Here is a 27,048-nt window from a genome sequence, read left to right as displayed (position 1 = left end):
ACATTTATTCATTCATAGTTTTGATGCCTTCAGTGACAATCTACAATGTAAATAGTCATGAAAATAAAGAAAACGCATTGAATGAGGAGGTGTGTCCAAACTTTTGGCCTGTACTGTACATGAATTATGCACTATTTTTTTGATTACTCACATGAGTTAACTCGTTATTTTTGACAGCCCTAATTTTATCAATTTACAAACAGCTGTGATTATTAAACTATTTCTGATTCTGATTCTGGTAAATACAGAAAATGCCATGTCGAAACACCTCCCTGCTCATTGCCTCTTCCAGCATTGCATACCCACTTTTTGCAGCACTGCGTTTGACATTCTGACAATAAAATGGCATCTGTGTCAAAAGATTGGGATCGTTTTTAAAGTTAAATTAATCATGCAAGCAAGTAATTAACTGTGATTAATCACAATTAATCAAGAATGGAATTATTGTAATCAGATGTTTAAAATATATTGTTTGACAGCACTAATTTAATCTTACTTGGAATTTTTCATCAAATCAAACATTTTTGTTCAACACTTGAGTGAGGTACCTGCACAATAAAACCGCAAGAGTATTTGTTGAAGTAATACAACATGTGCTCCTCCGATGAAGTAGACAGGGTCGGATGTGGTGCAACCATTTCCCCTTTTGTGTCTGTGCCTGAAAAAAAGGCAATGATATGTAATTAAAACAGAAATTACAACAAACTGAGAAAACCAGAAATGGACTAAACATTACCACAGATGTAGCTTCGAAAAATTGACTCATCACCAGTGTTGGGACTAACGCGTTACTGTAACGCCGTTTCTTTCGGCAGTAAATAGTAATCTAATGTATTATTTTTTATATTCAGTAACTCAGTTACCGTTACTGCGTTATTTTACGTTATTTTTTATGTAGTATCGGCTAGAAACTGAGAAGATCTGAGTGTGTTTTATTGGAGCGCTGCGGAAGAGGCGACAAGGAAGAGGCGCGCCGCGCGCTGTATGTGTGTGTGTGTGGGAGGGGGCTTGTCTGTGTTTAATAACAAGACGTCATGGCGAAGCCCGAAGCCGAGTTTCTTAACATGAAGATATTCTCATTAATTTTCTTTTGTCGACCACAAAGAAAAGAACATTTTAGTTAAATGTAAGTTGTGTCTTGAATCAAAGATCCTATCTACTGCCCAAAACAGCAATTTGAATCTGCTGAAACAGCTACAAAAGCAACATGCTCCTAAGCAACAGCGGCTGGATTTTAACGAGGCACTGCACACTGAAGGTACACACACACTGTCAATTCTCTTATATACTGTTGCTCTTTCATTCTAGACTTCTAGAGTGTTTGATTATCACATCATTCTTAATGTATAGACTATAAAGTTCACAAACATAAAGAGGGATGCTAGTGGGCCAGGCCAATCTTTCCTTATCTCTAAACTAAAACTGGGGAAATGTGTAGAGTGTTCTGGGCTTCAGACATGATTTTATTTCAGAATTACTTGAGAGAAAAAAACGCCTGGTTAGGCTTTGTGTATGTAGTGTGTGCCTTCCTTGGTATACAGCTATGTTGTTATTATGCTGTTTGTTACTTATGTATCCAATCCAATCCAATCCACTTTATTTATATAGCACATTTAAAAAACAAAATGTTTCCAAAGTGCTGCACAACAATATTAAAAACAATATTCAAATATTATCCTTAGCTCCACCAATGACTGAATAAAAACAAAAAATAAGTACATATAAAACCAATATAAAAAGAATATAAAATAAATATGATTAAAAACGATTTTAAAGGGTAAAACCAATTAAAACAGTAAATAGAAATCTACATTTTAAAAACACAGAGGACAACAGAGGATCACACAACTCACGTAGTGTTAAAAGCCGGAGAATAAAAAATGTACAATGTATGTTATGTTGCAGCTATTTAAAATAGTTTTGTCAATTTGCTTTGTCCTGAAACTAATTGGCCCTTTGAAACATATCTTTGTCTTTGTGTGTTGTATGTAGACCACATTGCTTAGCAGAGTTCAGTGATGCAAATGCATGTCAAGTTGATCAACAGATTGTATTATTCTCCAGTGCAACAACAGTACTGAAATGAAGGCTAAAAGGCCTTTAAAGGGGGCTTTAAAATAATAAAAATAAAAATATTTATATAAGTAACTTCATAGTTACTTTTCACAGTAATGCATTACTTTTTGGTGTAAGTAACTAAATTAGTAACTGGGTTACTTTTGAAATAAAGTAACTGTAACTAGTTACTGGTTTTCAGTAACTAACCCAACACTGCTCATCACACATCAGTTACCTAGGAGCCATGCGTAGAGACGCCTGTTGAGGGACATGTCTCTGCGGAGCAATGTAAGTGACGCCGCGGAAACCACCCTGGTCATGTCATCTGTGCTCATAACAATACTGGTCTCTGCTGGGTCCTGAACACAAACAATGCAAAAATGTGTTGTGTTTGTTTGCTTGTGTGTTGTCCACAGAAAATAATAATGAAGTTATTGTTCAGAGTTTACCTACCAGGCATTTGGCAAACGGGAAAAAGAAGAGCAGGATTTCAAGCATGTTTCTCTGCACCAGCACATTTGAGTCTTGCAAGGAAAGACACACAGACCTCACCTGAAGACAGACAAGAGACTATATGTTGAAACAACCGACTACGTTGCAGAATTCATGTCGCAGAATACCAGCAAACGCCCTCACCACCAAGCGATGGTCGTAGCCGAGCATGTGTTTCTGCTGTTGCAAGGCTAAGTTGCGGTCGAAGTGTGTGACAATAAAGACAGTGGCGGGCAGTCGTGCTATCGGACTGACAAGTATGGAACCCCAAAGCGCTCCATAGAAGACCTGCTGACCCACCAGCAGAGACAACTTAAGCAGCAAGGCATCAGTCCTGCACAAAGATGTCAAAACATTATACAGAATCTCGCAAAAATGAGAACACCGCTCACATTTCAGCAATCATTTTTCTCAAGGGACAATAGTACAGAAATGAAGAGTGGACATAGTATATTGAGTAGTCAGTGCACAGCTTGTATAGCAGTATTACTTTACTATGTACTGTCTAAATAGTTAGAACACAAGTAAGTACCCTGTCCAGGTGAGTTTGTGGAAGTTCACAACGCAACAGTAAATGTTGTAAATCATTGTCCCCTCAATGAACCACAGCTACCCAGTGCCGACAGCTCTCATACAGCTCCAGATTGCTTGACTGTAGACAGAACACAACTATCTTGTTCCGCACTTGTTGGCAGTAGGAATGTAACGATAGGAAAAATTCCGATCTCGGTTACTGTGACCCAAATTGTCACGATTATCATTATTATCTACCACCTCATGGACCTGTGACTGTTAATGGAAATGAAATTGATGAAGTTAATGAATACATCTATCTGGGGCAGAGATTTAGCCTGAAAGAAAAGAGTCAAGAACAGGAGATAGGGAGGAGAATCAGATTGGGCTGGTGCCAATATGGAAAACTGAGCAACATCATGAGAGGAGAAATACCGTTAAGCCTAAAAAGAAAGGTCTTTAATCAATGTGTTTTACCAACCATGACATATGGAGCTGAAACCTGGGCATTGTCAAATAAAATGGAAAACAAAATAGCAGCAGCACAACACAACATGGAAAGAAATATGCTCGGAATCACATATAAAGACAGAAAAACAAATGAATGGGTGAGAAAACAAACGCAAGTCCAAGACATTATGAGAACTATCAAATTAAGTAAGTGGAAGTGGGACATATCAGTAGGGGAACAGATAATAGATGGACTTCCCTAATGACATCATGGAGACCCATGGATGAGAGCAGAAATAGAGGAAGACAAAGAGTGAGATGGCGAGATGAAATAGACAAATATTGGGGAACAGTGCAGTGGCAGGGAGCAGCTAGAGATCCTTCACTATGGCAGAAACATGCTGCGGCTTTCGTCCTGCAGTGGACTGACAACGGCTGATGATGATGATGATGATGATGATGATCGTTATTATCGCGGTATTGTTAAATGTGCTCATAATGTATTCATACACAAACTGAACTCTTTTAAGCAAGTTTTATTTAAAAAAGAATAATAATAATAATAATAGGTTTATTGGCAACACTAAATTGGCCCTAGTGTGTGAATGTGAGTGTTGTCTGTCTATCTGTGTTGGCCCTGCGATTAGGTGGCGACTTGTCCAGGGTGTACCCCGCCTTCCACCCGAATACAGCTGAGATATGCTCCAGCACCCCCCGCGACCTCAAAAGGGACAAGCGGTAGAAAATGGATGGATGGATGACACACAAAATACAAATGTAATATTGTTCTGGATTCTTACAAAACAATGTTTTATTTTAGTGTTTAAATGTTTATTTTTTTCCATTTGAATTTGTAAAAAAAAATATTTTTAATTCATAAAGAAAAATAGTGTGTTCACCATGCTTAATGTCTAGTTTTGTGATGTCACAAGGGTTTACTTTCTGTTGTAGACATGTTTGTCTTAATAAAGTTTTTTAAAAAAAGGGAAAAAAAGTAAGTACTGTATGTACGTCAGAGGCTGACGTATGTATGTATTAATTTAAAACACCTAAAAGCAAACAAGTCAAGCTGGGGTGACAGTAGTGATATGAGACCTTGACTATCGTAGGGTTGAGCAACCTACGTGCTCTTTGCTTTTCTCTTCACTCCGAGAGAGAGCCATATATCCAGCCATTGCAGACGGCTTTGTGCCCGGAGCTTTATTCAAAGGAAATAAAGCCTTACAAATTTTTTAGACTGCAAAAGGTCAACTTATTTATTTTGTATTAATGTGTGTCTGTAATAGTGAATGTGTGCATCAATGTACCGATATTAGTTATTTCTGTTTTTGTGAACATTTGCATCCATCCATCCATTTTCTACCGCTTGTCCCTTACGGGGTCTCGGGGGGTGCTGGAGCCTATCCCAGCTGCACACGAGCGGAAGGCGGGGTACATCCTGAATAAGTCGCCACCTGATCGCAGGGCCAACACAGATAGACAGACAACATTCACACTCACATTCATTCACTAGGGCCAATTTAGTGTTGCCAATCAACCTATCTCCAGGTGCATGTCTTTGGAGGTGAGAGGAAGCCCGGGTACCCGGAAGGCACCAACGCAGTCACAGGGAGAACATGCAAACTCCACACAGAAAGATCCCTAGCCCAGGATTGAACCCAGGACCTTTGCATTGTGAGGCACGTTATTTGAAAATGTTTACTTCTGTAAATGATTAATGGGATCTTCTGTTTGACTTTTCTGTTTGTTTATTTTTGCTGTGCAGAACAATCAAAGAGGACATGGACTTAGACAATGCAATTTAAAGGACAACAGACAAAAAAAAAAGACACAAAACACATATATACGAGTTTGGATGATCATTTAAAAACAAAGTATTTTTATAACCTATATAAATAATAAATAAATAAATAAACGCACGCGCTGAAACTGCAGTTGTTGTGATTAATTTATTCTGCCTTTCCCAATTGATATCCCACTCATAATTTACAATTACTGGCGATTATGCAAGCAATTTGACAAGATTAGAAAAGTACATCAATTGTGAATGACATATTCATGAAGTAACTGCTAAATAAGATTGTGTGGTGTTGCTGTTTGAATAGACCGTGAGGACTCTTTCTGGGACATCATCAGGATTGTCATTGTGTTTTTAAAGGTACATGACCCACTACAACAACCATTCTCAGGCATAAAAATAAATTCACCATTAACTACTAATCAGGATAACAGCTTTAAAAAGCTTGTCAACACCTGACACATATTAATGACAACCATCTCCTATGATAAGTGTAGCTCTTAGCCGCTTCCTCCAAAATAAGGTGAATGACCAAGAGAACACAAAAAAAAAACTGCTGGAGGACTCTCACCATGGGCTCAGTCTTTGGAAGAATGCAGCCCCAGAATTGAGACACAGCTATTGTGTTACATTCCTCCAAGTACAGATCGATCACTCCGTGCAATCTGTGCAAAATTGTATATCTTAGTTGCTCAGACAGTAATGGGTTTATATAAGTTTAGATTGTGGTATGTCATTTCTTAAAGGGGAATTTTGCCTATCATTCGCAATCCTTGTGGTCGATCCACAAGGATTGTTCTGCCAATCAATACCTCAATGCTAACCAGGGGAAATCCCACTTCAACGACTGTCTTTGGTATTGACAGTAGGATTGCTTGTTTGCATCTCAACAGTTGTTTTTCTCACTACGATAGGTTAAAACCATCCTTGCCCAGGCGCACCCTCCTGGTATTGGAGGATAAATATTTGGGGTTTGGGCACCAGCCGGACCAATCTAAGTCTATGAGCATGAACTGATGAAGCCTACTTGGATGGGAGGCGAAACAGCTTCTAAGACAAACCAAATAGTCAATTGCGATTAATTGAATGCCTTGAGATTAAATGTGTCTTGTTTTCATGTTAGCTCTCCAGCTAGCTAGTCAGCTAGCGCGAGTCGGTCCTTGAGATTTCAAAGTGCTGTTATCAATCAGTTTTTTCCGATAATTTAATTAAAACAGTAATAGTAACCAACAGAAGTTTTACGTGGTTATCATTAGTACTTTTTATTGTTACATCCCTAGTTGCCAGTTATTTAGACGAATATGGTTGTGTGTTTGTTGAGTCCTTTAATGTGTATACAAATTGTGCTATATTCTGAATTGAAATTAAAAATTACTTTCTCAAATTCCACTTTAATTCCATGAATTTGAATTAAGGTTGCAAACAGAAGGTACATTAAAATTCCAATTCAAATGCAAGGAAGTAGAACTGAAATTCCATTACATTTTAATTAATAATTTCTCTGTATTCCAGAATAACGTACTCACCCATTTTCTCAACCGATTCAAACAGTTTCAAAGTCAAAATATCCAACACATTCAGGATATTTAGCACTCTCATTTGCATGCTACATACCAGCATGCTAACAGTTAATATGCTAACCAATTTTGTTAGTAAAAAAATACAAGTCAAGGATATTGTTACTTAGCGCTACTGTCACAGCCCGATCCATTTGGTTCACAAAATGATCTATTGATAACGTCAAATAAGCAATCACCACAGTTTAAAAAATACAATTCATTAAAATGTTCATTATTCAAATTTGAAACTGCCCTTTTTATATTACATTTGGCTATAAGTGACATATTAATGGTTACTTTGCAGTAACTAAATAAGCTTACTTTTCACGCTAATAATTAATGTGCCGATTTTTTTTTTTTGCTATTCAAATACTTTAAATATAATATAAGTTGTTTTTTTGTAATATATTTATGCCTCAAAGTCATAAAACTGTAGTAACCCAGCAGGAAGTTCTTGTGGATCGGGCAGCTCTGTAAATTGGGCAATGACAGGCACTATCTGTCTGCTGAGTGTCAGCTTGTTAGCCAATTTGTCGGTATATAACTAAAAGTTATGAATAATGTTATTTTCAAATTAAGAAAAATGGTGGAAAAATAATGTATATTCCTGAATGCTTTACTTTATACAATCATCTAAAATAAAGGGAATTTGTGTTTAAATATAGTGGTTGTGAAATATTTTTAGTACAGCCGTCCCTCGCCACATCACGCTTCAAAGTTTGCGGCTTCACTCTATCACAGATATTTTGGGGCTGAAATTTTTTTTTGTTTTGAAACAAATTCTACATGTTTTTGGACTATCAGGGGTGTCCAAACCTGTTTCACTGGGAGTAGCAGATATAAAAATCTGAATATTCGGGAGCCATTTTGATATTTATCACTTTCAAAACCAGTGTGTTATATAGATTTTTAAAAGAAAAAGAGCCTGCATGTCAGCTTTGTGTTATCAATGACAATATTTCAACTTTTTCCTGTTACATTACACCTGTTTTCTCATTTATTTAAATGTTTATGCGGTTTTTTTTGTTAGTAGTTGTATTTTTGAATGTGCTGCTGTCCGTAGCTGCGGGCCAAAAATGGATCCCGGGCCACACTTAGGACACCCCTGGGCTAGATTCAGCATTGTCAAGCATAAAATGGCTTAATGAAATAAAAACAATAATAGTATTGTAGTATTGACAACAAGATGAGACCAAACCAATCAGAGCATGCTGTTCAGTACCGTGGCTCGGCCTGAGGCAACAGTCCTAAATTATATTAAACAAGTGTAAAGATGATTATTTGGATATTTTTCATGTCAAGAGGGTGCTCATAATATTAAATACGATAATTAGAAGGTTTGATCTCGCTATAAAAATATTAAGATTTATATTGAATAATTCCTACTTTGTAGAAATTAATTTACCATCATCAGGCTTGCAACCAATTATTAGCGACAAATGAGGGATTACAGTGTTTAGGCCAAAACCTTTGTTTAACGTTACAAATTATACCTGCTACTCGGTTAAAAGGGATTTCTCTGAATTGCAATTTATTTAATTCCACTTCCCATCACTGAAATTCAACATTCAGTCAGGTGAAGCCAATTCAATTCAAATGCTTCAAATTAATTTAAGTTACAAATTTTACACAGGCCTGATTCACGCACAGTGAATCTATTGTGCTATAGACTCGCTACTCTAAAGTATATCCAAGTTTCATTTCTTTATTATTGTCCCTTGAGAAGATTAAGTATGATAAAACAGGGTTGCTGAAGATGAGATATGGTGCATCAGGAGAGTATTCACAGATTTTCACTTTTTCAACATTTTATGTTACAGCGCTATTCCAAAATGGACTAAATTAATTTTTGTCCTCACAATTCTACAGACGTACCCCATAATGTGAATGTGAATTTTTTTTAGTTGAATTTTGCAGATTTATAAAAAATAAAAAAACTCAAAAATAACATGTACATAAGTATTCACAGCATTTACTCAATACCTTGTTGATGCACTTTTGGCAGCAATTACAGCCTCAAGTATTTTTGAATACAATGCCAGAAGCTTGGCTCACCTATCTTTGGGCAGTTTCTCAACCTCTCAAGCTCCATCAGGTTGGATGGGAAGCGTTGGTTTTCATCCAGGATGTTTCTGTACATTGCGGCATTCATCTTTCCTTCTATCCTGACTAGTCTCCCAGTTTCTTCTGCTGAAAAACATCCCCACAGATGATGCTGCCACCACATTGCTTCACTGGGGATGGTATTGGCCTGGTGATGAGCGGTGCCTGGTTTCCTCCAAACATGACGCCTGGCATCCACGCCAAAGAGTTAAATTTTTGTCTCATCAGATTTTGTTTCTCACGGTCTGAGGTGCATTTTGCAAACTTTTTACTAAAAAATGGCTTCCGCCTGGCCACTATAACATTCAGGCCTGATTGGTGGATTTCTGCAGAGATGGGTGTCCTTTTGGAACGTTATTCTCTTTCCATAAAGGAATGCTGTAGCGCTGACAGAGTGACCATCGTGTTCTTGGTCACCCCCCTGACTAGACAAAGATGAATGCAGCAATGTACAGAGACATCCTGGATGAAAACCAACAAAACTTCCCATCCAATCCGGTGGTGCTTGAGAGGTGCTGCAAAGAGGAATGGGCGAAACTGCCAAAAGATAGGTGTGCCAAACTTGTGGCATTGTATTCAAAAACACTTGAGGCTGTAATTGCTGCCAAAGATGCATGAACAAACTATAGTGCAAAGGCTGTGAATAGTATGCATGTGTCACTATGTACATGTGATATTTCAGTGTTGAATACCCCCACATTGACATTATGGGGTATTGTGTGTAGAATTTTGAGGACAAAATGGATGCATTCCATTCTGGAATAAGTGAAGCGCTAGGAATACTTTTCGGATGCACTGTAGTGTAGATCTGGCTAACAGACTATAAAGTGCAGTATACCTGTCATTGACCTCCAGTCCCTCCTCCAGGCCCGGTAGTAGTCCTGTTATAAGGGCCTGAAGACTGGGCAGCAAAGCCTTTTGCAATGGAAGATAGTAACGCTCATACAGTGTGAGCAGGACAGGTTTCACTGCTATAGCCGCGTGGCCTAACAGCGGGAACAAGCCAGAGCTAAAAACACACAAACATACAGTATGCACGATGTAATAAAAAATGTGTTTCTCTCCATTTTAAACCTTTTAGCTTTTTCCTTTACCTGTAAATGAACAAATCCTTGGCAAGCCATTTCGTTCCGATGATTTTGAAGATGACCTCGTAGGTCTCTAGAGCCTTGAGGTGTACGCCGCTGGGTAAGGCCGGGTGCAGGCACTGGGCCAGACGTTTGCCGATAATCAGCCTCTTAGGCAAGAGGGAGTAGCGCAGGTTACTCTGCAGGGCCTAACAGCAAGGGACAAAAAAATTAATCATTAAATAATTAATACAATGTGTGTGCTTTTATACCTAAAGTGCAGTACATTCAAGCACTCTTGGTAGGGGTAGGCCTGGACCTGGCACAAGCACACGCATTATTGTATAATCAAACATGCAATTTCGGGAAAAATCGCATGAAAGTGCTGAAAAGATCAAGCTGAACCTAAATGTTAACTCGTACCACGCTATTTACATATAGCATCAAGTAGCAAAATATATGACTCAAAGGTTCAAACCTGCAAAATAAGCTAAAAAAACTGCATACTAACAGTTAGTGTGCGTCAAGTATCAAAATATATGTATCTGAGGTGTATGCCTAGAAAAGCAGCTGAAAAAAATAGCATGCTAAATTGGGGTGTCCCTATAAGTGTTGTCCCGATACCAATATTTTGGTACTGGTACCGTTACTAAAATTATTTCGATACTTTTTGGTACTTTTCGCTACTTTCCTAAATAAAGGGGACCACAAAAAATTGCATTATTGGCTTTATTTTAACAAAAAATCTTAGGGTACATTAAGCATATGTTTCTTATTGCATGTTTGTCCTTAAATAAAATAGTGAACATACAAGACAACTTGTCTTTTAGTAGTAAGTAAGCAAAGAAAGACTCCTAATTAGTCTGCTTACATATGCAGTAACATATTGTCATTTTCCATTCTATTATTTTGTCAAAATTATTAAGGACAAGTGTTAGAAAATGAATTATTAATTTACTTGTTCATTTACTGTTAATATCTGCTTACTTTCTCTTTTAACATGTTCTATCTACACTTCTGTTAAAATGTAATAATCACTTATTCTTCTGTTGTTTGATACTTTACAATAGTTTTGGATGATACCACAAATTTGGGTATCAATCCGATACCAAGTCGTTATAGGATCATACATTGGTCAGATTCAAAGTCCTCATGTGTCCAGGGACATATTTCCTGAGTTTATAAACATAATATAAATTTTAAAAAAACGAAAGAAGATGTTGTGATGCCAAAAAATATTGACGCAATCATAGTAGTATCGACTAGATACGCTACTGTACTTGGTATCATTACAGTGGATGTTAGGTGTAGATCCACCCATGGCGTTTGTTTACATTTTGACACCGGTGAGCTACGGTGTGTAGTGAAACATGTTTAGCTATTCCTCGTCCTGTAGGGATGATACTTGTAAGAAACTTACTTTATTTGTCGCCATGGAGGCGAGGATTAGTGATTTAGAAGTACCGTATTTTTCGGATTATAAATCGCAGTTTTTTTCATAGTTTGGCCGTGGGTGCGACATATACTCCGGAGCGATTTATGTGTGAAATTATTAACACATTAACGTAAAAAAATATCAAAAAATATTATTTATCTCATTCGCGTAAGAGACGAAGCAAATGTCAGCAATCGTCACACACACGTCAGCAGTCGGCGGGGGAGGGTCATGGCAGAAGTGCATTGTGCGTCATGGCAGAAGTGCATTGTGGGTTATGGGATGCTAACTGCTACTATGTCCGTAGCTATTAAAATGGATAATTTCAACATTGCCGGTAACTTATAAAAACTGAGAAGGGCTGAACAAAAATGGCAGCGAAAAGGAAATCATATACTGCAGATTACAAGCTGGACGTAGTGAAATATGCAGCAGAAAACGGCAATCGAGCCGCAGAAAGAAAGGAAGCGGCGCATACCAGGAGCAAAAACGAAGAAGATTTCATCGGATTTAGCGATCAGGAGTGACCGATTGTTTGGTAAACGTATAGCATGTTCTATATGTTATAGTTATTTGAATGACTCTTACCATAATATGTTACATTAACATAATATGTTATAGTTATTTGAATGACTCTTACCATAATATGTTACATTAACATACCAGGCACGTTCTCAGTTGGTTTTTTATGCGTCATATAATGTACACTTATTCAGCCTGTTGTTCACTATTCTTTATTTATTTTAAATTGCCTTTCAAATGTCTATTCTTGGTGTTGGATTTTATCAAATACATTTCCCCCAAAAATGCGACTTATACTCGAGTGCGATGTATATATGTTTTTTTCCTTCCATTTTCGGCCGGTGCGACGTATACTCCGGAGCCGTTTCAGTGTCATAACTTCACCTTTATCGTTAGTTTTTAAGCCAAAATGCGTCAGGTCTCCCGTTTCTGTCTACACACTGTGTCTGCTTGTAAGTACTCCGTGATTGTGCATTACAGAACATGCTCGTCTGCTTGTAAACCAGCAATGACACGACTTGACAATGACGGGGGCGTGGGGCGGGGGCGGGGCCGGGGGTGTGGCGGACCGGTACTTTTAGAGGCGGTATAGTGCCGAGTATGATTCATTAGTATCGCGGTACTATACTAATACCGGTATACCGTACAACCCTAGTGTGGAGAAAACCAGGCAATGCTCATCACCTGCTCAATACAATCCCAACAGTGAAACAAGGTGGTGGCAGCATCATGCTGTGGGGGTGTGACTGGTTGCAATTCAAGGAAAGATGAACACATCCAAGTACAGAGATAACCTGGAAGGAAACCTCTTCCACAGTGCTCAGGACCTCAGACTGGGCCGAAAGTTCACCTTCCAATAAGACAATGACCTTAAGCACACAGCTAAAATAACAAAGGGGTGGCTTCGGAACAACTCTGTGACCATTCTTGACTGTCACAGCCAGAGCCCTGACCTAAACCTAATTGAGCAACTCTGGAGAAAAATGGCTGTCCACCATTGTTTACCATCAAACCTGACAGAAATGGAGAGGATCCCCAAATCCAGGTGTAGAAAAGTTGTTGCATCATTCCCAAGAAGACCCATGGCTGTACTAGCTCAAAATACAAAAAATACTGAGCAAAGGGTCCAAATACTTATGACCATGTGATATTTCAGTCTTCTTCTTCTTCGTTTGCATATAGATGTTGATGTTTATTAGAGGTGTAAGCACTATACAGCTGGGCAAGTGTTTAACAGCCAACTGACCAAGCTCTCGTCCACAGCTGCCAGACCATGATTCCCGTTAGGATGGCGGTATAGATGGGACAGGATTTTATGATGTGGTCTGCCGTCTGCTCCTCTGCACCACACGCGCATGCCGCAGATAAAGCCATACCCCATTTGAACATAGTTGAGCGGAAGAGGCCGACGCCAGTACAAAGGCGATTAAGCCTGACCCAAGCAGGCCTCGGAAAGCATATTCCCGGTGGTGATGTACTGGCCTCAGGGACATTTCAGTCTTTCTTTTTTAATACATTTGCAAAAATGTCCTCATTTCTGGTGGGTTTTCTGTCAAGATGGGATGCTGAGTGTACATTAACGAGAAATAAAAGGAACTTTTTAATTATTTTAGTAAATGGCTGCAATGAAACAAAAAGAGAAAAATGTAAAAAGGGTCTGAATACTTTCCATCCCCACTGTAATTGTGATGAATGTTTCTCATGTGGTATCATGCCCACGAGGAAGGAGGTTTATACAACTTCATAACATTTTTCTCATGCTTGTTACTGAAGAAACAGGCTCTGGAGACACATACTACTGTTAGATGATCATTTAAAAAAGTCACGTTTGCATACTCAGGGGGACGTTTAGGAATGTTACGGGCTGTTTAAAAATTGCCTGTTCAGTTAACAGGTTTTGTGAAGTTTGACAATTTGACCCAGGAACCGATTATACTATGTCCTATTGATCCTATTGATCAATGTCTTCCATGCGTCACCTAGTACCTTGTTTAGCTTGCCCAAAGAGGAGATGAGGTCCGCCCATTCGCTCGAAGATTCAAAGTTTCGCAGCGCCTTCTCTATGACTGAGGCATAGTTACGATATCGGTAGTCGTTCTGCAGTTCTATCTCCTCGGGATCCATGACGCGAGTCAGTCGGAGGGCAGCATGTTCTCACAAATCGGTCTGCAAAACAGCAAACACACACACAAGAACGTTTTCAGTAAAAAGAGGCGTGGATCAAACTCAACTTCTCCTGTTCACGTGCCTCTGGGGCTTGTTTTTGGTAAATAGAATTAGGCGATGCATGTGAGAGAGAGCGAGAGAGTGCAGTTAAATGGTGGCTGCAAGATTAGAGAGAAAAAGGGACGAGGGACATCTGGATTCTGAGGTTTAGGCTTAGGAGGACAAGCTTCATTTCTCCCCCGAAAGACATGGAAAAATTGTTGTTCATTGATGGGAATATTTCATGTAGTTTGCTAAATCAAGCAACGATATCTTGGCAACGTTCTTTAGGCTAATTTAATTTGTATGTTTGTGTTAACCATTTTAATTTTTATTTAGGCTGTGTTGAATGAATTTTGTGAAATTTGCCAGAATTGTTCCTTTATTATCTGTTCCTTAACTTTGCCTAAAAAAGAAAAGGTACACAAAAGAGTGTCAGTTTGAAAACAATATAAAATGTCATTCTTTATTCCACATGTGGTAACATACATAAACTAATGCATTCCTTTATGTTTAAGATTTCGATTTGGACCACTGATTTTCAATGTGTCCACCGAATGGCACGACTGTTTCCCATACAAAGCATGTAGCAAAATGTTTTCTGCAGCGTGGCTTGCTACTGAAATGAAAATATAAAAAAAAAAAGATATATCCTTTATATATTCGCGATTATGGTCAAACTGCAATATTTGAAGCGTGATGTGGCGACGGACAGTAGTGTGTTTGGGTTGCTTGTTTTTTTTCAAATTAGTTTGTTTGACAGAAAAACTGAAAAAACTGTGACTTTACGTAAATATACTGCCTTTTGGAATGTTAAAATCCCTAAACCCCTAAATATAACTACTCATTGATATGTAATATTTTGTGCCAGGTTCTGTTTTAGTAGAACAGTAGAAAAATATTATGCAAAAAAAATGCATATTGCTGCCAATCATTGACCCACATCAGAGCTTAATAACAATAGTAATAATAATAAGGAAAAAATACATCTGTAATTTATGGAGAACATTTTTTTTAAATCTTAAATAAAAACATATAAGAGAAAATTGATGTTGTAATAATATACTGAATATTTCAGACAACAGGCAATTAATTACGTGTTATTTTATTGTTGTTCAAAAATCTGATTTATAAGTTTTGCTTGTTCTTGCTCCATTTTGGACACACAATATGTTACTTTTTTTGAAATATCACTAATGTTTTTTGTTTTTTTAATGATGATTTTGTATTTGGGATATTCTTTTTTTCTATGTGAACTGTGTAGATGGAGAGTATTTTTAGTTTGCTGTGTCTAAAATAAAACAATAAAGAAAAATAATAAAGCCTAAAATTAATTATTACTTTATATGTATATTTCTGCCTCATTTACATTTAAAATATTGATTTATTTAAAGCACAGCTATCAAACTAAAGGTCCAGGGGCCAAATCTGGCCCGCTACGTCATTTAAAGTGGCCCACGAAAGCCTTGAAATAATATGTGACCATAAAAGTATTTCATCTTTTCTTACAAAATGTATTTGTTCTTTCTATTTTGACATACAAAATACAGACATCAAATGCAATATGCAATTGCATATATTTTTAACGTTGATTTTATCTAATATTATATCATAATATTAGATAAAATATATTAATCCATCTTGCTATGGTCTGGATTGTCTGCTGATCCTTAGCCAGTGCAGGATGGATGGATATATACAATATCTGGGTACTGTAAACCAATGTTCTCTCTAATTTTTCATGTGTGTGAGCAAATGCACAAACTCCCAGAGCATTCAGTGGAGCACATGTAAGCAATATCAGACGTGCACACTGTGGCCACACTAGCGTCACACCTGTCCCAAACCTGACATCATAACAATTTAAATGTTTTATTAAAATTATTTTCTGATATAAGTGATTTTGCCCCCTTACAATGACAATAACAAAAAAACATGTTTTTCATGACCTATGTGCTAGTATTGTATGTCTGGCTGCGGGTCCTGCCTTTAAAAGAAATGTTACCCCTTTCAGAGATTACATTTAGTTCCTGTAACTTTCTGTCTGTAAAATACATCTTTTTATTAGCATTTATGAAATATAGTGACATCATTTCATGAATAATATCCTTAGATTAACATCCTTAATAAATGGCAGTAAAATAAGCACACATCCGATTGAGGAGTCAGAGTCTTACAACCTGGCATTTACACAATGTGTGGCGTTGGGGTTGTCCGACTTTTTGTGTGGCCATAAACGCAGCACTGGCTAAATGCCATGAGTGCGTGTGTTGGTGCAGGTGAGACAGAGCGAGCGGCTTCAGTTTTTCTAGATAAAAGTTTTTTACTCATGTTTTTGGTGTGGTTTTTGCTCAATAAAGTGATTGATGGAATTCCTGTCCGTAAAGTGTCTCGACAGACGATAATTGAACTGTGTTGACAAAGATTGTTTTATTCATTGGGGCCACTCTTGTTCTCACCTGTCACTCACAGAGTTGCATTGCAAAATCATACAGAATAAATTGTAATGTGGTTATTTTGTTTAGAGTTCAGATGGGATTTTTGATTTTCTGCGCGGCATTAATTTGCTGTGCGCAGAGGACGCGTACACTGCAGACCTTGGAGGGAACTTTGCTGTAAAAATTGAGTTGTTAAAGCCCAAGTGCAACTCTTTCTTCAAGTGTGCATGCGAGTGTGGATGAGTGGATTTGTGCATGTATGAAGGGTCCTAGTGAGCAAAGTATGATTGTCAATCGTGATTTTAACTGTAAAATTCAATAAAATATATTTGGAAAAAAAAAAAGTATAATATTGTTTTTAATATATACAGTAATGTGCTGTAAAAAACAACAACATAGATTTTAAGGTTAAATTGTGGCGATTAAGCTGCCAGTTTTTTTACGGCAAAATCGAAAATTGTTTTGTTTACAGTATATGTAAAAATAAATAATTAAATGCATAGAAAATGATATAATAATATCATGAGATTAATCTCTACACATTTATATTCATAAATTATTCACGGTTACAACCGGCCGTCTTAAGGGCAGCCGTAACTGTGATGTGGACCTGAATGAAAAGGAGTTCGACACCACCGATTTAAAGTATTAAAAATGTGAACATTTGATATTCATACAGCAGTTTTAGGTAAGCATTAGGGTCAAACGTGGGAGTAAGCATAATCATATTAATATGAGAATACTGCCATCACAGATGCTAATTTAAGAGCACCCGCTCAATCCAATTACCAATAATTGCAAGCCACTCTCTGCAGTTGAGTAAATGTCACCAGCCACCTATAAGGAAACGGTATCTAATCCATTATTATTATAATTATTATTATTCATGAAGAAGCCCCTAGTCCAGTGTTTTACAACCTTTTCTGAGCCAAGGCATATTTTTTTCATTGAAAAAATTCTGAGGCACATCACCAGCATAAAACATTAAAAAATGAAACTGAGTAGCCGATATTGACAATAAAAAGTTGTTCTCGCAATTGTTGGATATGACTTTAAACCATAACCAACCATGAATCAATATAGCTCTTGTCTCAAAGTAGGTGTACTGTCACGACCTGTCACATCACGCCGTGACTTATTTGGAGTTTTTTGGTGTTTTCCCGTGTGTAGTGTTTTAGTTCTTGTCTTGCGCTCCTATTTTGGTGGCTCTTCCTCTTTTGTTGGTATTTTCCTGAAGCAGTATAATGTCTTCCTTGAACGCTATACCCCGCACCTGCTCTATTTCGCAATCAAGACTATTTAAGTTGTGCGGACGCCTATCCTTCTTTGTGGGGACATCGTTGATTGTCATGTCATGTACGGATGTACTTTGTGGACGCCGTCTGCTCCACACGCTGTAAGTCTTTGCTGTCGTCCAGCATTATGTTTTTGTTTACTTTGCAGCCAGTTCAGTTTTAGTTTCGTTTTGCATAGCCACCCCTAAGCTTCAATGCCTTTTCTTGGCGGCACTTGCCTTTTGTTTATTTTTGGTTTAAGCGTTAGATACCTTCTAACCTACACGCTGCCTCCCGCATATTGTGATCACGACAAACCATGTTCCCGACATCTACAAAGCAATTAGATACCTGTTGCCACCTACTGATACGGAAGACTATTACATGGTTACTCTGCCGAGCTCTAGACAGCACAGACACTCAACAACGGCACATTTGCGCATTATAATTACTGGTTTGCCAAATATATTTTTAACCCAAATAGGTGAAATTACATAATCTCCCACAGCACACCAGACTGTAGTGTGCCGTGGTACAGTGGTTGAAAAACATTGCCCTAGTCCAGTGTTTTTCAACCTTTTCTAAGCCTAGGCACATTTTTTGCGTTGAAAAAATCCGGAGGCACACCATCAGCAGAAATCATTAAAAAACTAAACTCAGTAGACAGTAAAAAGTCGTTGTCGCAATTGTTGGATGTGACTTTAAACCATAACCAACCATGCATCACTATAGCTCTTGTCTCAAAGTAGGTGTACTGTCACAACCTGTCACATCACGCCGTAACTTATTTTGAGTTTTTTGCTGTTTTCCTGTGTGTAGTATTTTAGTTCTTGTCTTGCGCTCCTATTTTGGTGGGTTTTTTTTCTTTTTTTGGTATTTTCCTGTAGCAGTTTCATGTCTTCCTTAGAGGGATATTTCCCGCATCTACTTGGTTTTAGCAATCAAGAATATTTCAGTTGTTTTTATCCTTCTTTGTGGGGACATTGTTGATTGTCATGTCATGTTCGGATGTACATTGTCTTTGCTCCACAGTAAGTCTTTGCTGGCATCCAGCATTCTGTTTTTGTTTACTTTGTAGCCAGTTCAGTTTTAGTTTTGTTCTGCATAGCCTTCCCTAAGCTTCAACGCCTTTTCTTAGGGGCACTCACCTTTTGTTTATTTTTGGTTTAAGGATTAGACACCTTTTTTACCTACACAGTGCCTCCCGCTGTTACCGACATCTACAAAGCAATTAGCTACTTGTTGCCACCTACTTATACGGAAGAGTATTACACGGTTACTCTGCCGAGCTCTAGACAGCACAGACACTCAACCTGTCTGTCTTATTTGCGGATTATAATTACTGGTTTGCAATATATATTTTTAACCCAATTACCGGTAGGTGAAATTACATAATCTCCCACGGCACACCAGACTGTATCTCATTGCCCGAGTCAACCTATTCTACTAATGTCTGGGGAGGTTTTTTTGTCTTTGGGGTCAAGTGTGTACCGTAAATATTATCTCAGCATATTAAACCAAACCCCCAAAAAACAACACAATTATGTGTTTAATACAGGATAGGTTGATTGGCAATACTAAATGGTCCCTAGTGTGTGAATGTGAGTGTGAATGTTGTCTGTCTATCTGTGTTAGCCCTGTGATGAGATGGCGACTTGTCCAGGGTGTACCCCGCCTTCCGCCCGAATGCAGCTGAAATATAGGCTCCAGCACCCCCCGCGACCCCAAAAGGGACAAGCGGTAAAAAAATGGATGGATGGATACATCACTGTTGGTGCGTGCGTCATGTTTGCTAATGCATGCATTTCTGCAGGCTGTCTCAGCAATAAAGCAGAAGGGTGTCTACGTGTTCTGTGCGTGGACACCCACGGTGGCCCTTGTCACGTGACTTGACACTTTGCACAACACTACACTGCTCCAGAGCGTTATGAGACAGCTTTTGGTCCAATTGCTGCATTAGTAGTAGAGTCTGTTATGTAACTACAGGGATAAAATACTATATAAATTAGGACATGTGTGCGTATTTATCGAGCACGGATGAATCGTTGCCAATATGTATTGATACGAATAACAGATATTGTACGTCATGTAGACGTGAACGCGATATCAGCGAGCTAAGCTAGCTAGTATCAGGTGCATCAATAAAATGACTCACCAAAGGGAAAACAAGCGCCGAGACACACGCCGCTCAATCATTTCGAAGAACAGGGTGGCGTAAATATCTGTACATCCTTCACGTCACTGTGGTTTAAAAAGAGACGGACAGCACATGTTCCTTCTATTTTACAAGATGAGCGCATCAAAACAGAGTGCCGCGATCATGACAGTCATGATGGGGCGGTATCGTCCAACTCAGCTGATCCACGGTGGACGGACAGAGACAGACTAGTTCATTTCCGGATTCAAATAGGGGTCGGTGTGGATCTTTTCGTTAGTATATCTTTCTTTGTCTAAGATGAACTCAAAAAGCGGATAAAATCACAACATATTCTTTTTTTATATCTCCCATAAAGTATCATTTTGACCAATTTATATGAATAAAATATGAAATGACGAATAATACATAAGTCAGACACCCCTGTTTCAGAGATGGTATATTCCAGGATGTGCAGTGTTTACAAAGCTCTCACCTCACTGTTAGATATTTGTGAGCACCGCATTTTCTTAATCACCTCTAAAGTTGAATTTTTAGCATCTGTCTCCAGTCTTACGACAACATTTTTACAATTTTCCCCACCGAAATTTATCAGAAAATACATTTGTTTTGTGCGTACAACGCCTGTACAGTACACATCCGCAATAATACGTTTTACAATCACAAACATTTAAATATTTACCACCATTATCTGAAAATAAATAAGCAATCCAAATTGTAAATTCCTTAAAAATAATTAATTTATCCCAAAAAATGTCCCCTCTTATTTACCCGCATATTCCACCCTTCCTCCCTCCAGTCCAGTTGGTGGCGCTAATGCGTCTTTAAGCTTAGGTCTGCCGACTAGGAAAGAGAATAACAACTTTTGCGGAAATTACAGAATGCGCTCTTGAGTCGTGAACATTTCCATACGGACTGAAATAATTATCTCGACTATGGCATTCTTGTTTTGAAGTATTCACATATTTTTCTGAGTAGGGGAAATTATTATTGTGGTTTTGCGATAGCAGCTGTTTGCGCTAAATGTCAGTTACTCTGCAAAATTACGGATTGATTGATTGATTGAGACTTTTATTAGTAGGTTGCACAGTGAAGTACATATTCCGTACAATTGACCACTAAATGGTAACACCCGAATAAGTTTTTCAACTTGTTTAAGTCGGGGTCCACTTAAATTGATTCATGATACAGATATATACTATCATCATAATACAGTCATCACACAAGATAATCACATTGAATTATTTACATTATTTACAATCAGGGGTGTGGAGGGAGGGGGGTTGGGGGGGGGGGGTGGACATCAAGTAGTGGACATAGAGAGAGAGAGAGAGATCAGAAGGCATAAGAAAAAGTATCTGCATTTGATTGTTTACATTTGATTATTAGCAATCCGGGGAGGGTGTTAGTTTAGGGTTGTAGCTGCCTGGAGGTGAACTTTTATTGCGGTTTTGAAGGAGGATAGAGATGCCCTTTCTTTTATACCTGTTGGGAGCGCATTCCACATTGATGTGGCATAGAAAGAGAATGAGTTAAGACCTTTGTTAGTTCGGAATCTGGGTTTAACGTGGTTAGTGGAGCACCCCCTGGTGTTGTGGTTATGGCGGTCATTTACGCTAAGGAAGTAGTTTGACATGTACTTCGGTATCAGGGAGGTGTAGCGGATTTTATAGACTAGGCTCAGTGCAAGTTGTTTAACTCTGTCCTCCACCTTGAGCCAGCCCACTTTAGAGAAGTGGGTAGGAGTGAGGTGGGATCTGGGGTGGAGGTCTAGAAGTAACCTGACTAGCTTGTTCTGAGATGTTTGGAGTTTAGATTTGAGGGTTTTGGAGGTGCTAGGGTACCAGGAGGTGCATGCATAATCGAAAAAGGGTTGAACGAGAGTTCCCGCCAGAATCCTCAAGGTGCTTTTGTTGACCAGAGAGGAAATTCTGTGGAGAAATCTCGTTCGTTGGTTAACCTTTTTGATTACCTTGGTTGCCATTTTGTCACAGGAAAGGTTAGCCTCTAGAATGGAACCTAGGTAGCTGACCTCATCTTTCCTGGTGATGACACTGTCACCTAATTTTATGTTGAAGTCATTGACGGCTATCGTGTTTCCGAATGCGTGGGTTCCCTCCAGGTACTCCGGCTTCCTCCCACCGCCAAAAACATGCACCTGGGGATAGGTTGATTGGCAACACTAAATTGGCCCTAGTGTGTGAATGTTGTCTGTCTATCTGTGTTGGCCCTGTGATGAGGTGGCGACTTGTCCAGGGTGTACCCCGCCTTCCGCCCGAATGCAGCTGAGATAGGCTCCAGCGACACCGAAAGGCTGGGGCGCCGCTAGGGATTTTGGGCCCCATGAAAATAATCTTTACAGGGCCCCCAACACAGCGGCAACATTATAATTTCATCATCATTAAGGGCCTCTCTGGGCCCCCCTCCATCATGGGCCCCTAGAATCCGTCTCCTTTACCCCCCCCCCCCCTTTTCGACGCCCCTACCGAAAGGGACAAGCGGTAGAAAATGGACGGATATTTTCCTAATATATTCCAGTGGTTCTCAAACTTTTTTCACCCAGTACCACCACAGAAAACACCTGGCTCTCCAAGTAGCCTACCGTAATGACTAGAGATGTCCGATAATGGCTTTTTTTGCCGATATTCTGATATTGTCCAACTCTTAATTACCGATTCCGATATCAACCGATACCGATATATACAGTCGTGGAATTAACACATTATTGTTGCCTAATTAATGCTGGATGCATTAAACAATGTAACAAGGTTTTCCAAAATAAGAGAACAACTTCAGCTCAAGTTATGGAAAAAAGTGCCCACATGGCACTGCCATATTTATTATTGAAGTCACAAAGTGCATTATTTTTTTTAACATGCCTCAAAACAGCAGCTTGGAATTTGGGACATGCTCTCCCTGAGATAATCCGGATACCCACTACAACTATGGGAAATACTATACTTTGACTTTCACAAAGTGCATTATTTTTTATTTTTTTTAAACATGCCTCAAAACAACAGCTACAAAAACAATGAAGGCACACAGCTTCAGTCCAGAGTATACTAGAGTAATAAAGTAAACAATAACATAGTCCTCCTTTAGTGCAAGGCTGCCTGGCATACTGTATAACAGGAAATTATAAACTGGGCTCAATCTGCCCTGCTCTAACGTATTTGTATGAGTAACACAAATGTGCTGCAAGCTAGTGGTGAGTGCTTGAAGTGGCCTAGCAGTCAGCCAGAGCTTCTGAAAGGCTGCGTTGAGACAGGGCACCTCTGTTCACTGCAAGTTGCAAAGTGTGCGTCATGCAGGGCAGACTAGCCACACCAAACTCCACCGTAGCTTTTGACATACTGCGTGCGTTGTCCCTGACCACAACGTGGGCTTTCGCCTTGAGGTCGTTTTTGTTGTATTTTTGTTTTTTTCTCTGCGTAGTCTTTAAGCGACAACTGTGTGGTACTACTTTTTTTCGGTGTTTGGTTTTCATCCATCTTCCGCTTGTATTCATTGTGTATCTCCTTATGATTCTTGAAGAGGTGGGAGATCTAATTGCTCGTATTAAAGGAAGACGTCTTGGGTCCTCCTCGCATAACCAACTTTTTGCAGTCATTGCAAATTGCCAGTTTTTTATCCGTCAGACACACTTTAAAATAATCCCAAACCATAGACGTGGTGTCGTTAGTCAGTCACAGAGTGAGCCCGCTTGTTAGCTACGGCTACAGCACCGGCAACAACACATTCTTGTTGTTATGCTCCGGTCATCAAGCATCGCCAGTAAACCTCTCACGCTGCAATCGTCAACTCCTGTGTTGTGTGTGGGAGAAGGGAGGGGTTGCCTACTGGGAGACGCAACTGCTCTGTACTTCTCCCTACGTCCGTGTTTTACCGGATATGTACCGCTCCGTAAAGCGGCGTTTTAAAAAGTCATTAATTTTACTTTTTGAAACCGATACCGATCATTTCCGATATTACATTTTAAAGCATTTATCGGCCGATATTATCGGACATCTCTAATATATATATATATATATATATATATATATATATATATATATATATATATATATATATATATATATATATATATATATATATATGTCTTAATTAGATTATCCAAAAAATAGTGCTCGATACCGTGGTAGAGCGTAATATGTATGTGTGGGAAAAAATCACAAGACTATTTCATCTCTACAGGCCTGTTTCATGAGGGATTTCCTCAATCCTGAGGATTGAGGAAATCCCTCATGAAACAGGCCTGTAGAGATGAAATAGTCTTGTGATTTTTTCCCATACATACATATATATATATATATATATATATATATATATATATATATATATATATATATATATATATATATATATATATATATATATATGGATTTTCTATTAACTAGAATGTAACGGTTATTACATATCGGTGTATTGTGCGGAGAGATAGTGTTTAAACAATAATTTCCATTACAGGAGGGTCTGTTGGTGGAAATCAGACAGTTAGACTGGTAATGAGTTTACCTGAAAGTCACAACGCAACAGAAATTGTATACCTCCCAATCTCATTTGAAATTATATACCATATTGAATGTGAATTCACAAGATATTTTTTTAACCATTTCATTTTAAAACTCCATTCATCACATTAAAGTCAATCATGTTCCAACCACCCTCTTCAACGCCTTTAATCATATCTTCTTTTCTTATATAATTACATGTATTTTTCCAAATGAATCGTAGGTTGTTAACATTCATAGTTTTAACACTCTTGGTTGTAGCAGGTAGGGAACAAGCCGGATAAATAAGTCTGCATATGCTTTCCATTATAGTGAGCAAGATTCTTCCAAATATGGTTATGCCACCTGTTTAGGACTGATTCACAGTGACCAATACGGTTTTCGAAGTTGGCCTTATCTGCTCTGATCTTATTTTTGCATATGAGAATTCAGGTCAGTTCAGTTCAGTTCAGTTTCAGTTTATTTGGAACATGCATACGATACAATGTAAGGCGTCACATATTTCCAGTTGTTTCATTACAGCACGTCCTAAAAGGAGTAGGAAGAAGCTGAGCTTATTTAATACCCCTTTTCATAACATAGCAATTTTATCTCATTTCCTTGATCTCTGTTACAGAACATCCATCCATCCATTTTCTACCGCTTATTCCCTTCGGGGTCGCGGGGGGCGCTGGAGCCTATCGCAGCTACAAGGCGGGGTACACCCTGGACAAGTCGCCACCTCATCGCAGGGCCAACATAGATAGACAGACAACATTCACACTCACATTCACACACTAGGGCCAATTTTTTTATTGTTGCCAATCAACCTATCCCCAGGTGCATGTCTTTGGAGGTGGGAGGAAGCCGGAGTACCCGGAGGGAACCCACGCAGTCACGGGGAGAACATGCAAACTCCACACAGAAAGATCCCGATCCCGGGATTGAACCCCAGACTACTCAGCACCTTTGTATTGTGAGGCAGACGCACTAACCCCTCTGCCACCATGCTGCCTGTTACAGAACAGTAAATAAATAAATAATGAATAAATAAACAATATACCATAGTAAGTAAACAAACATTAAATACATAAATAATCTTTATCCAAAACAAATAAAATAAAATAAAAAAGGTTTCAAGATGTTCATCATAATTATTGTTCTGTGTACTTGGTGAACACTTGTAGTTTGAACGGTCTCTTAAACTGAATCATATTGGTGCTTTGTTTGATTTATTTGGTTAATCCATTCCATAATTGAATTCCACATACGGATAGGCTAAAAGTGTTGTACGAGCATACAAATGTTTTAAATTTGATTTTCCTCTAAGGTTATATTTCTCTTTTGTTGAGAATAATTGTTGTACATTCTTGGGTAGCAGGTTATAGTTTGCTTTGTACATAATTTTAGCTGTCTGTAAATGCACTAAATCGTTGAATTTCAATATTTGTGATTCAATAAATAAAGGGTTTGTATGTTCTCTATATCCAACATTATGTATTATTCTAATTTATCTTTTTTGTAACACTGTTACTGAATGAAGCGCACATTTTTAGTTGTTTCCCCATATTTCTACACAATAACTCAGATATGGTAACACTAGCGAGCAGTAAAGAATATGAAGTGAATTTTGGTCTAGAACATGTTTTGCTTAATTCATTATTGACATGTTTTTGCTACTTCATGTTGTATATTTTTTACATGAGATTTCCAGTTTAATTTTATCATCTATTGTTACGCCCAAAATTGTGTTTACTTTTACCCTTTCAATATCGACTCTGTCTATGTGTAATTTTATTTGACTTTCTCTTCTACTGTTACCAAATAGCATTAATTTAGTTTTACTGAGATTCAAAGATAGTCTGTTTTTGTAAAACCATATTTTTAATTTGTTAATTTCTTCTTTTATTATTTGTATTATCTTCTCTGTGATCTCTCCTGAATAAAACACAGTTTTATCATCTGTAAATAATACTAACTTTAAGTCCTCTGTAATTTTGCAAATGTCGTTTATATAGAGATTGAACAATTTTGGTCCAAGTATTGCTTAAATATTTTCACCTTATCTTTCACTTTGACATTGAGTTTGAGTTTGAGTTTATATCGAACATGCATTCATATAACATGACACATCACAATTTCCAGTTTCTCTACTCAACATGTTCGAAAAGGAGTAGGAAGAAGCAGAGCTTATTTAATCCTACTCCTTTTCCTTTACATAGCAGTTGCTAAAACTTTTGTTCACTTCCTGTTCTCAATTTATTCACAATATACTCCATAAGTAATAACAATAAAAAATAAATAAATAATAATTGGTTAAGTAAGTTATATTTCATATGGTGAGATGTAACACCGTTAATGAATGAAGTGTACTTTATAGTTATTTCCCCATATTTCTACACAATAACTCAGATATGGTAACACTAGCGAGCAGTAGAGAACATGAAGTGAATTTTGGCTTTATTATTGACGTGTTTCTTGCTACTTTA

The 27,048-nt window shown here is 38.2% G+C and overlaps 1 protein-coding gene across 2 annotated transcripts in view; it reads right to left on the bottom strand.

The window, feature by feature from the left end:
- dop1b (DOP1 leucine zipper like protein B) overlaps positions 1–20,278 on the bottom strand; it is a 58,545-nt gene extending 38,267 nt beyond the window's left edge. For both annotated transcript variants that reach the window (XM_062069083.1, XM_062069084.1), the window contains exons 1-8: positions 20,070–20,278; positions 13,984–14,163; positions 10,068–10,249; positions 9,812–9,982; positions 2,695–2,884; positions 2,512–2,610; positions 2,294–2,417; positions 549–658 (exon numbers count right to left, since the gene is read on the bottom strand). In XM_062069083.1, the coding sequence (XP_061925067.1) occupies positions 549–658; positions 2,294–2,417; positions 2,512–2,610; positions 2,695–2,884; positions 9,812–9,982; positions 10,068–10,249; positions 13,984–14,121 (1,014 nt within the window). In that variant the 5' untranslated portion in view covers positions 14,122–14,163; positions 20,070–20,278. The remainder of the gene's footprint in view (positions 1–548; positions 659–2,293; positions 2,418–2,511; positions 2,611–2,694; positions 2,885–9,811; positions 9,983–10,067; positions 10,250–13,983; positions 14,164–20,069) is intronic.
- Between the last annotated feature and the right edge of the window lie 6,770 nt (positions 20,279–27,048).

Source organism: Entelurus aequoreus, linkage group LG14 (genome assembly GCF_033978785.1).
Source record: "Entelurus aequoreus isolate RoL-2023_Sb linkage group LG14, RoL_Eaeq_v1.1, whole genome shotgun sequence".
Classification (NCBI taxonomy): Eukaryota; Metazoa; Chordata; class Actinopteri; order Syngnathiformes; family Syngnathidae; genus Entelurus; species Entelurus aequoreus.
Note: the sequence above shows the minus strand (reverse complement) of the source record. Positions and strands in the feature narration are given on the sequence as shown.